The sequence below is a fragment of the Schistocerca serialis genome, chromosome 4 (genome assembly GCF_023864345.2).
Source record: "Schistocerca serialis cubense isolate TAMUIC-IGC-003099 chromosome 4, iqSchSeri2.2, whole genome shotgun sequence".
NCBI classification, from domain to species: domain Eukaryota; kingdom Metazoa; phylum Arthropoda; class Insecta; order Orthoptera; family Acrididae; genus Schistocerca; species Schistocerca serialis.
This window is the reverse complement of record NC_064641.1, coordinates 755182126-755197647: the sequence shown is the minus strand read 5'-3', so window position 1 is coordinate 755197647 and position 15522 is coordinate 755182126. Positions and strand designations below refer to the sequence as shown.

At 37.8% G+C, this 15522-nt stretch overlaps 1 protein-coding gene across 2 annotated transcripts in view; it reads right to left on the bottom strand.

Annotated features, from left to right (window-relative positions):
- LOC126473297 (retinol dehydrogenase 14) overlaps positions 1–15522 on the bottom strand; it is a 115304-nt gene that overhangs the window by 21964 nt on the left and 77818 nt on the right. The window contains exons 1-4 of one of the 2 annotated variants that reach the window (XM_050100266.1): positions 11684–11836; positions 9788–9965; positions 8400–8492; positions 6151–6390 (exon numbers count right to left, since the gene is read on the bottom strand). In XM_050100266.1, the coding sequence (XP_049956223.1) occupies positions 6151–6390; positions 8400–8492; positions 9788–9956 (502 nt within the window). In that variant the 5' untranslated portion in view covers positions 9957–9965; positions 11684–11836. Of the gene's footprint in view, positions 1–6150; positions 6391–8399; positions 8493–9787; positions 9966–11683; positions 11837–15522 lie in introns of those variants that run through there. The other variant, XM_050100267.1, reaches the window with a different exon arrangement.

The window sequence follows — 15522 nt, the reverse complement described above, 5'->3', positions numbered from 1 at the left end:
AATAAATAAAGATTCTTTAAGAAAAACTTTACTTTTTGATGGCACATCACATGTCTGTCCTCTGGCCAGTGGCCAGTATGAAACTTAAGGATTATATTGGACAAGAATAAAGTCGAGGGAGGTAGAAGTAAAGGATTCTTTTAAAAGCTATGTTTTTCAATATTTTTAAACAACCTTATTGCCTCCAAAATATTTTCCATTACACACCATATGTTTGTCCAATCTGTGAACCCATTGTTGGAAACATTTTCACGCCCATCTGTAGTGATGGCTGATATCTCCTTCCTTGCATTTTCTTGATCCTATGTGGTACCATGACGCCCCACCAGAAACAACTAAGAAAACATTCTGGTTCAGCTTGGAGCTTTTTTTTTTTCCAGAGCAAAGCATGCTTCCATTCTCTGATCTTTTTACTGATCAGTCAGTATTCATACCACAGATTTGGCAGTACCCACTCTAATTCTTAAGTCTTCGGCTAAAGTTTACTGAACCGAGGTCCAAGATTATTCATTCAACTATGCCATGTGTTCAATATGTCATTGTCAGTTTTCAGGTGCAAATTCACAAATTTTCTTCACATTTTTGTATGTTTGGGCAGCAGACGTTCAGAATGAGATTTGTCATCAATTAACATGTCCCCACTTTTTAAACAAGAAAATAACTTTCGCACTCAAATTTTTCCAGCATCACCATCTTTGTACAGAGTTTTTGATCAAAACAACAGCTTCTGGTGGCATTTATCTAAAGCACAGAGAGAGAGAGAGAGAGAGAGAGAGAGAGAGAGAGAGAGAGAGAGAGAGAGCAGAGCAGAGCTGAGCAGAGCAGAGCTGAGCAGAGCAGAGCAGAGCAGAGCTGAGCAGCTGTAGTAAGGCAATTCACTGCAGGCATGAAACTTTCCTGGGCGATGCCAGATACAATACCGAACTCTAAATCATGCAACATGCCCATATTGAGAAAAATGCATACATGCATACTTTCCACACTCCATCCAGGGCAGTGGTATTCTGGGAACCTCTTTAGTACTCCACACAAGATCAGCTACTGACATCTCTTACTCATCTTTTAAATTTGCTGCAAAGCATACAAACAGAGTAGATACTGTTACTCGAAACAGCATATCCAGACACTACGGGATGATGATGGCATTGAAACAGAGGATGACACGCGTAAAGCTGAAATACTAAACACCTTTTTCCAAAGCTGTTTCACAGAGGAAGACCACACTGCAGTTCCTTCTGTAAATCCTCGCACAAATGAAAAAATGGCTGACATCGAAATAAGTGTCCAAGGAATAGAAAAGCAACTGGAATCACTCAATAGAGGAAAGTCCACTGGACCTGACGGGATACCAATTCGATTCTACACAGAGTACGCGAAAGAACTTGCCCCCCTTCTAACAGCCGTGTACTGCAAGTCTCTAGAGGAACGGAGGGTTCCAAATGATTGGAAAAGAGCACAGATAGTCCCAGTCTTCAAGAAGGGTCGTCGAGCAGATGCGCAAAACTATAGACCTATATCTCTTACGTCGATCTCTTGTAGAATTTTAGAACGTGTTTTTTGCTCGCGTATCATGTCATTTCTGGAAACCCAGAATCTACTATGTAGGAATCAACATGGATTCCGGAAACAGCGATCGTGTGAGACCCAACTCGCCTTATTTGTTCATGAGACCCAGAAAATATTAGATACAGGCTCCCAGGTAGATGCTATTTTTCTTGACTTCCGGAAGGCGTTCGATACAGTTCCGCACTGTCGCCTGATAAACAAAGTAAGAGCCTACGGAATATCAGACCAGCTGTGTGGCTGGATTGAAGAGTTTTTAGCAAACAGAACACAGCATGTTGTTATCAATGGAGAGACGTCTACAGACGTTAAAGTAACCTCTGGCGTGCCACAGGGGAGTGTTATGGGACCATTGCTTTTCACAATATATATAAATGACCTAGTAGATAGTGTCGGAAGTTCCATGCGGCTTTTCGCGGATGATGCTGTAGTATACAGAGAAGTTGCTGCATTAGAAAATTGTAGCGAAATACAGGAAGATCTGCAGCGGATAGGCACTTGGTGCAGGGAGTGGCAACTGACCCTTAACATAGACAAATGTAATGTATTGCGAATACATAGAAAGAAGGATCCTTTATTGTACGATTATATGATAGCGGGACAAACACTGGTAGCAGTTACTTCTGTAAAATATCTGGGAGTGTGCGTACGGAACGATTTGAAGTGGAATGATCATATAAAATTAATTGTTGGTAAGGCGGGTACCAGGTTGAGATTCATTGGGAGAGTGCTTAGAAAATGTAGTCCATCAACAAAGGAGGTGGCTTACAAAACACTCGTTCGACCTATACTTGAGTATTGCTCATCAGTGTGGGATCCGTACCAGGTCGGGTTGACGGAGGAGATAGAGAAGATCCAAAGAAGAGCGGCGCGTTTCGTCACCGGGTTATTTGGTAACCGTGATAGCGTTACGGAGATGTTTAATAAACTCAAGTGGCAGACTCTGCAAGAGAGGCGCTCTGCATCGCGGTGTAGCTTGCTGTCCAGGTTTCGAGAGGGTGCGTTTCTGGATGAGGTATCGAATATATTGCTTCCCCCTACTTATACCTCCCGAGGAGATCACGAATGTAAAATTAGAGAGATTAGAGCGCGCACGGAGGCTTTCAGACAGTCGTTCTTCCCGCGAACCATACGCGACTGGAACAGGAAAGGGAGGTAATGACAGTGGCACGTAAAGTGCCCTCCGCCACACACCGTTGGGTGGCTTGCGGAGTATCAATGTAGATGTAGATGTAGATGTATGTATTCTGCAGTGCTACAATATCAGTCTCATAATGTTGTGGCTCAAACTGCACAGTGCACAACAAGACGTTGATTTAGAGAACACTCGGTATTAGACTTGCTATGGTCTCCTTCCTACCTTTAGCATAATAACAGAGAACCTGTGCTATGACAATGTGCATTTTTTCAGTTTGATATTGTATTTTCCTTGTAATAGATTAAATGAAAATTGAGACAGGACAAAATCTGGTGTGGAATGTACGTATCAGGTTGGCCAAAAAGTATAATGTCCTCAGCCAACAGGCAATTAACTATCAAAAGTGCCACATGCTCTCAATCTATGAAATTGTTCAGAGAGGGTAGGAATTTAAAAGGCAATGGCACAGAGTTTGAAGACCCAGAAACTGTATGTATCTAGATGAATTTCTGGATAAACTAACAATAAGAGATGTAAAAACTGACTAACAAAGAATGTAAATTATCTTAGGTAATCTGAATTGTTACATTGCTACATCAATATCCGTATAAATTTAGTACCAACCAGAACAACATCTGATTCATAATCTTGCATTGGTCATGTTGTTACAAATCTAAATATCAAGGAATTACTAGTATGAAGTATTGAAAAGTGCCTCTGGACCATACAACTCTAGCCACACAGATTAAGACAGATCACAAAATTACTTAATCACTTATAAATGAGGACCTCACACACACAGACTGGCAGAACATATACAGATGAGATGATATCAATGAAAAATGGACCATCTCTATGAGATACTTAACCAAAATAAACTAAAGAAATCAGAGCACATGAAATATCTTAAAATTCCTCCAGAAAGCCACAAATTAAAGGAAAAGACTAAAGACCTATGTGTGCTATTCAGAGATACAAAATTACAATACTTCCTAGCAAAATTCTAAAACACTAGAAAAACGTACGAAGAATCCCTGGAGATTCTAAAAACACACTATTACGCTGAATAGTTAAACGAATCTAGTAATGTTAGTAAAACATTATGGAATATACTAAACAAAGAATGCACAAATAAAGGAATCCAAGATGCAGTAATATAACAACAGAAGAAAATGGAATGTTAGCGGGTGAGTCTAAAACAGTATGTGAGGCATTCAGAAAACATTTTAGTAATGCATACAAAGAATAAATGGAACAAGCACAACAAATAAACTCCATTAAAATGAGTAAGTCATATTTCCTAAGGGGCACAACAGAATATGTGGTAATGAAAATAATCTCGAAACTCAAAATAAAAACATACAGTGGCGGGGATGATATATCATCTGCATTAATTAAGGTATGCAAAACTGAATTAATGAAAATCAATATCACATTTAATAAGCAGTTCAATTAGCCAGGGGACCTTTTGTAAGCTATTAAAAAATTGCTGAGATACAATTGGTGTAAAATAATTACAGGCTAATTTCATTTATTTCAACGCTTGGCAAGTAACTTGAAAGGGTAATTCTACACCAAATAGAATCTTTCTTTTGTATATACAACCTATTAAACAACTTGCAGCATGGGTTCCACAACAACAGCAACAGCAACTTTTTTTTCCACAAACAGCTAAACACACTGGATGAAGGGAACTGAAGTATCTGCACTAGCAGAATGGAAATGGGGAAAAAACAAATCTGAAAACAATAGGACTCACCAAAATGAATCAATAATACAATCTCCAAAAGAACAACAGACTATTCCAACTGTGGATCATTACAAATATAAAATAACAAATAATAATAGAAAAGACCCACTCTGCATAGGGAGAGACCACAATCAAACAATTATACAATGTCAAGATGTTTGTCGACTATACCAAGTCCACCTGCAAGAGATCAGCCAGCTAGAAGAGACGTCTGGCTATGGTTGCCGTGATGGCAGCACTGTAAACTTCCAAGCGGTGTGTCAAACTGCCCTTTGCCAGCAGTGTGCCGCCTACAAAGCCCATTTTGCAGATGTATATGCTGGAACTATTTTTGATGACATGCCTAGTGTATCAAAGTAGTTTCTGGGCTAGCTGCAACCTCTGGTGAAGCTACTCTGCACACTCCATGAATGGGTAGCGGTCCCTGGCGTCCGTTTGTGGAGACCTGGTGTTGTTTTGTGGCCTCCAGTAAATATTTGTGTTGACAACACAGATTATGTAGGTTTTCCTGGTGAATATACGCACTGTGATGCAGGCATCCTGTGTAGGTTGGACGTGAAGTGGGATGCCGATGCAGTAGGTGCTACAATGTCCGAAGCGGGTGGCCACAGCAGAAACAAAGTCACTGGGGCTTTTCTAGATTTGCCTAAGGCATTTGATTCTATGATTCATGAGGTACTATTATCCAAATTAGAAATTTATGATATAAGAATAATAGCACTAAAGTTTATATATGTTCATATCTCCGACATATAAGACAGTGCACTAAACTGTGTTATAAGTATGAAAGTAAAAAATCCTAGGAGTAAAATCAGCATACAAAATTGTCAACTATGGAGTTCCCCAAGGAAGTATTATCAGTTCATTTTTGTTTCTTTTCTGTATTAATGACTTAACACAAGTGCAAAGCTCAAAGCTAATGAACTATAATTGTGAGACATCATTCATTGACCGGGGCCCTAATGATTAGCTAGCAATACAAAACAAAGAGAACTCTAAACTGATCTAGAATATCTAACAATGAACGAACTTAGACTGAATAAGGACAATAATGAAGTTCTTGTTGAATTATAACGAATGTCATACTGTATCACTATCTACGGTTGAAACATCTGATAAACTATCAGAACTACAGATCATAGTCCACTTGATGCTGGCAGAAAATTTTGTACTATGTTGCCAAATAATATAATGCAACTCCATGGAAATATTTTTATAGGCAAATTGAAACTTATTAATTGAAAAATGTTTGTAGTCACTCAGAGATTTCTGAGCTGTGTTATGAATAGTTCAAGTTTTGCATACCTCAGTATACTAATGGTGATAAATATTTATATAATAGTATCTAATGTGCTACTTGTACATATTCATTCTATGCATAGCGTGATACTTTTGTAAATGTTCAAAACTAACTGTGCAAGACTGCAAAGTTATTATGGCCGCCGCTACCGCCAACAACAACAACAACAACAACAACAACAACAACAACAACAACTACTACTACTACTACTACTACTACTACACTTCTCCTGTGACTAACTGTTGAACAGACCATTACTTGGTTAAGCACAACCAACTAGCACATACTGTCTACTGTTGATACAAAGTGAATAAGAAAGGTTCATTAGTTCTCATATTTAACAATTTTGTTAAAACTTTTAAATATAATTAAAAGTAACCAATGAATAATAAAAAATACCAATCAGCAAGTGTGTCAGTAGAAACGGTCCATAGTGATTGGTGGCCATAGTAAGTTCCAGTCCATCCTCTGTGGCTTTGGGTCCAAATGCATGTGCACAACCTGCATTGTGTATCAGCACATCAAGACGTTTCTCTGAAGACTTAATGGCAGTAGCAAACTTTCGAACAGACTCCAGGCTGCTAAGATCAAGAGGCTGCACGAATACTGATTCATTGCCAGTTGCTGCTACTATTTCATCTGCATAAGAAAACATGGTTTATGGCAAACAAAAATACAGCATATGTCAAACATGTATCATTCAGACAGTAAAGCAACAAAATTTAATCCAAGAAAACAATTAGGATTTTGTTTCAATTGCTGTTATCACTAATTTCACACCTAACATGCTGGTTTGTTATTATTTTAGACAACAGATCTCATTTTTTTTAATTTCCATTTTTGTGTGCTACTATCTTAACATGACTGTATAGTTCCTGAATGACAAGAAACGACTTTCAATGTTGGTCACAGTCAATGATAGAAAGTTTCTTATGCCGAGTTTTGAACACTTACGAGAACATTGTCACTGCAAATAAAAATGAGCTACTAGTTTTGTACAATTTTTGAAACATGATGTCCCCAAAGGTCAGAGTGGGGAAAAAATATTCTCAAAATTTATAACTTCAACACCACAAATTTTTCAGCAATAATTTGGCTCTTTCTTGACATTAATTACAATTAGGAGTGGTTAATAAATTACAACTGTGATGTTTTGTTAAGCAAGGTGTCTTTGGGATATTTAAAATATTGATGGCAGGCAATGAAAACCTTATAACCCCATGTTGTTAAATTTTATACGAGAAGCAAAGGCAGTTTCTTAAAATATATATCAAGAGATACAGATAATGTTGCTACATGTGTAATTATATAGCAGATTCCCAGTTATTTACAGATTAGAGAAATCCATGCACTTTCAAATTTCTTTGATAATGAAGTCGCTGGTTACAGGAATGATGAGGCTTTCAGAGACAGGTGGAGTTACGGGGTTTTCATTGCCTACCATCAACATGGAATTTCTTTTAATTAGTTTTATTGTTTCGTGTAATGCCGGCTGACTGTGGAATAACCAGTCACTGTAGCATTTGAAAGAGCTTTAACAACTGAAGCAGTTGTGGGTAGATATCAGGAATGCAGTGATATTCTTTTTTCCTGCTGCCTCACCCTTACAGAAGGATGTCCTACTCCCTTTTTAATCTTCAACCTATTGGTAGCACAGGCACTCCACCTCCCATGTAGGTAAGTACTGGCCAGCAATGTCTCAATCATATAATTTATTACATCATTTAAACACACACACACACACACACACACACACACACACACACAAAAAAAAGCACAACAACATGTACACATGTGCCGCTGACTTCAACTGTGAACTGCAACTGTGTGTGACATGAGCAGTAATCTAAGTGGGTGATGCAGGTAAGGAGCCAGCATAGGGCAGGAAGGGAGACGCATAGCAAGGTTGGGGTACAGAAAGATGTTCTGCTGAGAGCAAGCAGAGAAGTGGTGGGGACAAGATAGGGCTCCTACGTGCAAAGGGAGATGGTGGCAGAAAAGGGAGAGGGGAGAAAGAGAGAAGAGGAAAAGACTGCAGGTGCACTGGCAAAAGAGAAGGCACACGTATTTAACTTGTGGCACCAACTGCAATACCTGACGTAATATCAAGGAACCAAATAAAATTATTTTGGAAGATGAGTATAAATTATACACACACAAAATTTTATTTTAAACCATTTGCATGGGGGCAAGACTTTTGCACAAATTATCCAAGAATACAGAGAGCATCATCTATCTGTTATATTGACACTGAAGTTAGCGTTTTAAGTCATGTTCTATTATCAGCTGCTGGCCCATAGAAGTGTCAAAGTTGCCTGTCATCAGTCTGTTAATGCTTAGCACAATATGCAAAATAGTTTACAATAGTTACATCTGCGTACTAATGTTCTGCTTTGTTAATTTCATATTATTGAAGAGCCTTCTTGATTTTGGGCTGTAAGAAAGAAGGTGATGTGTAAATTATCACCCCCCCCCCCTCCCATTTTTAATTCTCCCGCTTACAAAAAAAAAAAGAAATATGGTTATGTTTATGATAAATTAGAATTAATTTGCCCAAACAGCTGTTTAAGTTTTGCATAATGAAAGTACATACTAATGTGCAGTTATTTTGTATGTCTAACAGTGACATAATTACAGCTACAACTTACCACGGATTTTCTTTGCAACATCAATAGAGCGACATGCCATAATTACTCTTGCCCCTCTTCTTGCCAATTCAAATGCTGTCTCTTTGCCAATACCTGCAGGAAAAACAAAGGTAAGTTACAGGGAAATACGGAAGCGTCCGATCCCGCCGTCTGCTTTGACCCATGACGTCACAAATATGGCGGAAACAAAAACAAACACACACACTTTCCACAAGAAGCCTAATGACACTAACAGGACAAGCGCGGGAAATGGGGTGTTTTGGGTGGGGGGGGCAAACTAAATATAAACAAATTTAGACGCCTTGCGTAGCTACAACGTGTAAGTGAAGACAGCCATGCATGAATACCCACCCACCTCCCCAGGGGTCGTAACCACTGCAACCCATAGAAGATAAAGATGCTTCAGTAGCTGATTAGTGTTTGTCTTTTTAAAAAAAAAATCTGACGGGACAGAACGAACAGATCAGAAAGAAAAATATAATAATCTAAAACAGAAATTGGAGGAAACAGATAATTAAAATAAGTAATAAGTGTTTTTAAATTAAAAAAGAATCTCACAAGATAGAACGAACAGATCAAAAAAGTAAATAAAATAAGATAAAACAGAACTGGAGACAGCCACACTCAAACCAAACTCCGCGCCGTCATGACGTCACACACGACAACACCCTTACGTCACGGGTCAAAGCCGACGCATGGGATCGGACGCTTCTGTCGACCCAGTTATTTCAGTGATCAAACTAGTTAATGTGGCATAATGGTTACAACGTAAACCCATCTGAACGGTTAGAACCAATGGACTTGAACAAGAAAGAACAGGACCATCAGTGGAAGCCGTCTATTTTGCATTGTCAATAACTGTAATGTTCACAATTCCACCCCTGCATCCAGTGTGTGTGTGTGTGTGTGTGTGTGTGTGTGTGTGTGTGTGTGTGTGTGTGTGTGTGTGTGTGTGTGTGTGTGTGCTGTACTCCACACAATGTCCCACTATAGTTAACAGAGTGCCTGCCTTTCCCTTACTTTATGAATTGCTCCATCCAGGAATTTCTATTATTGTTTCACTTATAGACGATATTATCCAATGATTTAGATACATATTTTGATAGGCAGATCTAAACATGTACCAACAACTTTGATGATAAATTTGAGAAATATTGAATCAGCAGTTTTCTGTTTCCTTGGATTCAATTTTTTCCCCAGCCAATGTTCATGTAAACAGCAGACAAGGGCAATTTTGGTGCTTCATATCTGCTATTGTACACTGTTAATGAGAAGAGCACATTCGGATTCTTTCAGATTTTTCAACATTGGTACAGGTTCAAAGAGCTAGCAATCTGACAAATACACAGTCTCTATCATTTAGTGCTTTTACTATTTCTAAATTTTACCTGAGTTGGCTCCTGTTATAATCACTGTCTTTCCTTCCATGCGTTTTGTGCTGGTGCAAACACCACATGTTACTTTTACATAAACCTTCAGTAAAAACAATCCAAGAATCAACAGAGCAAGTCCACCAAGCACAATATAGCACAGCACACAGGCACCACAAGGGAACATGTTTTACATCTGTTGGCAAAAGAAAAATATGATCATCACTCAATTTAATGCACAACAAACAGATCTTCAAATTGGTAAAACATCAGATTAGGTCTTCAGGAATATGTTTAAGAAATAATAAATCTCATTTGCTCATAATTAATTTTTATCGTGTTTCTAAGTTGAATACGGAATATGTCAAACAGAAGGAATCCACTCAAGAGCTACGAACATGAAAGTAATGTAGCACTTAACAAAAGATATCTAGGCCTATAACAAATAAATTAATGTCCTTAATTACTATGCAATGGGAACTCACTCAGAAGCACTTTATGCTGAAGAAACTTGGTAACTGAATAAAATAATTATGGAAAAATTATAAACCACCAGAAGGTTATACTAAGAAAAATATTAGGCCAAGTTAAAGACAGAACAAATACAGACAACAAAATTGCACATTAGGTACACATTGGCAAAATAATAATAATAATTAAATACAGATGTAACTTAATAGGGAAAAGAAGACTTACTGTTAATGGCTTACACATAGAACTGACAGTAACACTCAAGACAATTATATAAAAATTTCGTAAAAAGTCGGGGAAACAGTGGCACAGATGCTGCAGCCCCGTCCCCCTCCCCATTTTGTAATCATTAAATTTCACAAAGCATCAACAGTGAATGCAACATAAATTTAAAAATGTGTTTAACTTTGCAGGTAGTTTTGACCCAAACATCAGGTCAGTTTTCAGAATCCACTGTTCAGATAAGCTGCACTACATGCCAGACTGTCATGACTTACACTATTAGTGTTTAAAAAAATTTAGACTTTTCACTAGAGGAGAAAACTACCACAAACACCTTTCAGGATTTGTTCTGTTCAAAACATACAAGTCAATGTTTTACATGTGACAATCCTATAATGTTTGTTGGCATGTGTGTGCCCAATTTAAATCCAAAGCCTCATGGTTGACAGAAACATATCATTGGGTCATCTGTTTTCTTTTGCGCAGTTCTACAAGTCAACATATTAAGAGTGTTTCAAAAAACTGGGTACCAACTTTTGCTTGCATTGGTGCAATCATTTGCAGACATTTTAGCATAGGACCCTAAATGAATCTTGTATAATGTGTTCTGAGCTTACAACGGTACATATGGTGCAGATTTATAGGCTTTAAAGTAGGTCTGATGTCTTTGTGAATTTTTTCTTTTGTATCATTAGATACAGTATACAACTTTTGTAATATTTCATTTGTATATTTTTATTAATTGCTAAGCTTACTTTTCAACCACGATATATTATAAACACTAATTACATTTTATGATGGCAGAATTGGCTTTGTTATATAAACTTTACACATCTTTGTCAATCGGAATACAAAAATTGTAACGAAACCTCAAACACGCAGAACAAAACTAATCCAACTTGTAGACAGATGGTGTGGCCTGTGTTTGAAAGTGACAGGAATTGCGTCCAGCCACGGCGAAATGAAAAAAGAGAAAAATTCTTCAAAATCTGTGCACACTTGTTTGATAAAAGCTGTCAGCTTCAGTACAGTAAAGCTCAATTCTAATCTGACGTCCGCTCAATTCTGCAACTTTCGCATACAAACTTAAAATAGTGTCGTTTAATTAAAAAATTTGCGCGTTCTACCATCGTTTGAAGATGGTATCAAGCGTATTGTCACTACTCTTTATCGTACACAATATTCTGTAGTGAATATTTGTCCCCTTTTGTTCTCACTCACCAGTCAAAGATGACAATCTGTCATCAGTCAAAAATTTAGGTTTCAAATCTTTTGTACATCCTTGTTATCGATAAACAACGAACGCCGCCAAGCGAAAGGCGTTTGTTGCTGTGTGACAGTTTTCATCTCGTCTCGGTCACACATCATGACGTCACCACGATGCTTCTTCTTCACTGACCTGCTGTACAGAGTTGCGGGTCACCGACAATCGATTTTCGAATACGGGATAATGCGCACAGAAGTCGGGCGTTTAGAAACATGTTTTCTTGTTTTTAATGCTGTGACAAGGTAGTCAGATCTGTTTTGATTAACGTGGACACATAAAAATTTCTTTTAGTGAGTGATTTAGGCTTACGTTTATAATTTTTTTTTAAAGTAGTACGGTATTTTACTTTTTTCCATGTTTCTCAAAAGTCAGCAGATTCCGTATTTAATAATACAGCTACAATTTCCGCTTACGCCTAAAAAACTTCCTGTTTTGAGGGTGTGCTGACCATTTCGACGTTTGTGGACAAACACTACCGCATCTAGATAATTCCTGGAAAAAGGTCCAAAACACCATTAAGGAATTCCTGCCACAAAATAGTCTACTTAAATTATTACCTATGGCGCCCACCAGCTATTCTACAAATTACAATAATCTTTGCAACAATAGAACTTCCACTGATTCGAGAGTTTTCACAATAAATATCAATTCAACTGTGATATTTTGAGAGTTTCCATTGTAAATACTAGTACATCTGTAATTAAACGCGCAGCTTTTTCTCGATCGTTCGGTATTTTTTTACACGTACCGGTAATTTTTTGTGTGATAATGTTCGAGTTACTAATGTCGATGTTTTGTGTGTCACTGGTGAATGGATGCTGAAAACAGAATCGTTCAACATTACGAATTTGGATGTATCCCATCATTAGTATGTCTGCGTATACGTGTACATTCACATTGTCAACAAGAAATTAGTGTCGTGTGGTTTTATGGAAATACAGAAGCGTCCGATCTTACCCGTCGGCTTTGACCCATGACGTCACAAATATGGCGGAAACGACCATAAACGACAATTCCAATATGGCGGATATAAAAACATCGCATACGTATCATAAACACTGAAATACACAGGTTTCACAAAAAGCCTAATGACTAACGGGACAAGCGTGGGAAATTGGGGGTTTTTGGGTGGGGAGAAACTAAATATACACAAATGTAGCCACCGACCGCCATACAAAACCACGCAAAACGACGAAAAAAATCGGGACTAGTGCAGCAGGGGATACAACCCGTCGGCTTTGAACAATGACGTTACAAGTCGCCAGAGAGCATGTATTACAGAGATGAAAGAGCTGAGGAGAATGTTGAGAAACAAAGGAATGCGAGAGAGATAAACATTGATCTTGTCAAAGGCATAAGTGTTTTTTGACTTTTAAAAAAAAAAATCTCACGAGATAGAATAAACTGATCCTACTTTATTAAGCAATATCTTGTCAAAAGCCGAGAAGCGATTGTTCTTAATGTTGTAGCTCCCTTCAGTACGTAATAAGTGTTTTTTGACTTTTGTAAAAAAAAAAATCTCACAAGATAGAATTAACTGATCCTACTTTATTAAGCAGCTTCCTTCAGTATCTAATTAGTGTTTTTTGGCTTAAAAAAAAATCTCACGAGATAGAATAAATTGATCCTACTTTATTAAGCAATAGTGTTTTTTTGGCTTTTTTAAAAAAATCTCACGAGATAGAATAAACTGATCCTACTTTATTAAGCAATAGTGTTTTTTTGGCTTTTTTAAAAAAAATCTCATGAGATAGAATAAACTGATCCTACTTTACTAAGCAGTATCTTGTCAAAAACCGAGAAGCGATTCTTCTAATGTTGTAGCTCCCTTCAGTAGCTAATAAGTGTTTTTTGGCTTTTTAAAAAAAAATTTCACGAGATAGAATAAACTGATCCTACTTTATTAAGCAATAGTGTTTTTTAGGCTTTTTTAAAAAAAATCTCACGAGATAGAATAAACTGATCCTACTTTATTAAGCAATATCTTGTCAAAAGCCGAGAAGCGATTTTTCTAGTGTTGTAGCTGCCTTAAAAAAAATCTCACGAGATAGAATAAACTGATCCTACTTTATTAAGTAATCAGTAAAAAACGAAATTGAAACATAACAGCAAAAGCTTATTAGAACACAGAACTGCTTTATTATCTATGCCTCGAAGTGAAGCCATTAAGATCTATGACTAAGGAATGACGTTATGACGTCACACACCACAACACGCTTACGTCACGGGTCAAAGCCGACGAGTAAGATCGGAGGTTTCTGTTGACCCGGTTTTATTGGTTGAAAGACTTCAGTGAATAGTTTCACGTCCAAACCTGCAAAAAAAGAAAGAAAACTTTGCCTCGTTACCACATTTCGTTGACGAAGCCTGTGGGTTATGTAGTAAGTGTAACTTTTAGTGTGTGTTATTGTGATATGAGCGTGTACAATGTAGCGCTCCCATAGTATTGTTGTTGTCTGGTGTCAGCAGTTTAAATGTTGGTGGGCATACCCTGCATATTTAGCTTTCTTGATTATTGTAAGTGGTACTCGTAAATTAATATACATCCAATGTATATTAATAAATAATAAGACGCCCATTTTAAGTTAAATGATATTTATTGGTTTAGATAGTAAGCTATTTGCCGCTCTTGTTCTTTTGTTAAAATGTGTTCCCCGCCTTGCCACCGCCCCTGTGTAATATGATGAACCATTTATGGGACGGTGGCAGTTGCTTCTGTATATTAGAACAAATAAGCCCTCGGTCACAAATATTAAGTCAAAATTGACCAGGTTTCGACGCTACTATGAGGGATAGTTTCTAACCCGTGGCAAAGGTATACAGTTTATTTATCACGGGCTGTAACCGACATTGTCTCCCGCTGCCAGTCAAACAGCGATGAACATTATTTTTGCGCCTCTAGATTATCACATTTAGCGTCGAAACCTGGTCAATTTTGACTTAATATATGTGACCGAGGGCTTATTTGTTCTAATATAATTCTGACACCGTCACTGAACATTAGCAGCTACGTTCAAAGTTTTAAGTTGCTTCTTTGTTTCTGTTTTACAGAGTGTTATATGTAGCACTACTCTCTCACCATCATCATCGTCATCATCATCAACAACAACAACGCTAATATGATAGCAGTCGTCCTGGCGATGGAGTCATATGCCTTTGTGAAGTCCACGAAGGTTATTACTGTCTTTTTGTTTTTTAAGGCCCTATGTTTTATGAGTTGCTTCAAGATAAATATCTGTTCTGTACAACCTCTTCCCTTCCTGAATCCCGCTTGGTAGTCCCGAACTGTACTTTCTACCTGTTCTTCCACTCTCTTGAGCAATAGTTTTGACAGCAGCTTGTATCCGACCTCTAGTAGCGATATTCCTCTGTAGTTGTTCGCATGTCTCTTGTCCCCCTTCTTATGTATTGGTACTACAATTACATTCTTCCATCCTTCTGCCAACTTCTTTGTTCTCCAGATCTGTTTTAAGTTGCTTCTTTGTTTCTGTTTTACAGAGTGTTATATGTAGCACTACTCTCTCACCATCATCATCGTCATCATCATCAACAACAACAACGCTAATATGATAGCAGTCGTCCTGGCGATGGAGTCATATGCCTTTGTGAAGTCCACGAAGGTTATTACTGTCTTTTTGTTTTTTAAGGCCCTATGTTTTATGAGTTGCTTCAAGATAAATATCTGTTCTGTACAACCTCTTCCCTTCCTGAATCCCGCTTGGTAGTCCCGAACTGTACTTTCTACCTGTTCTTCCACTCTCTTGAGCAATAGTTTTGACAGCAGCTTGTATCC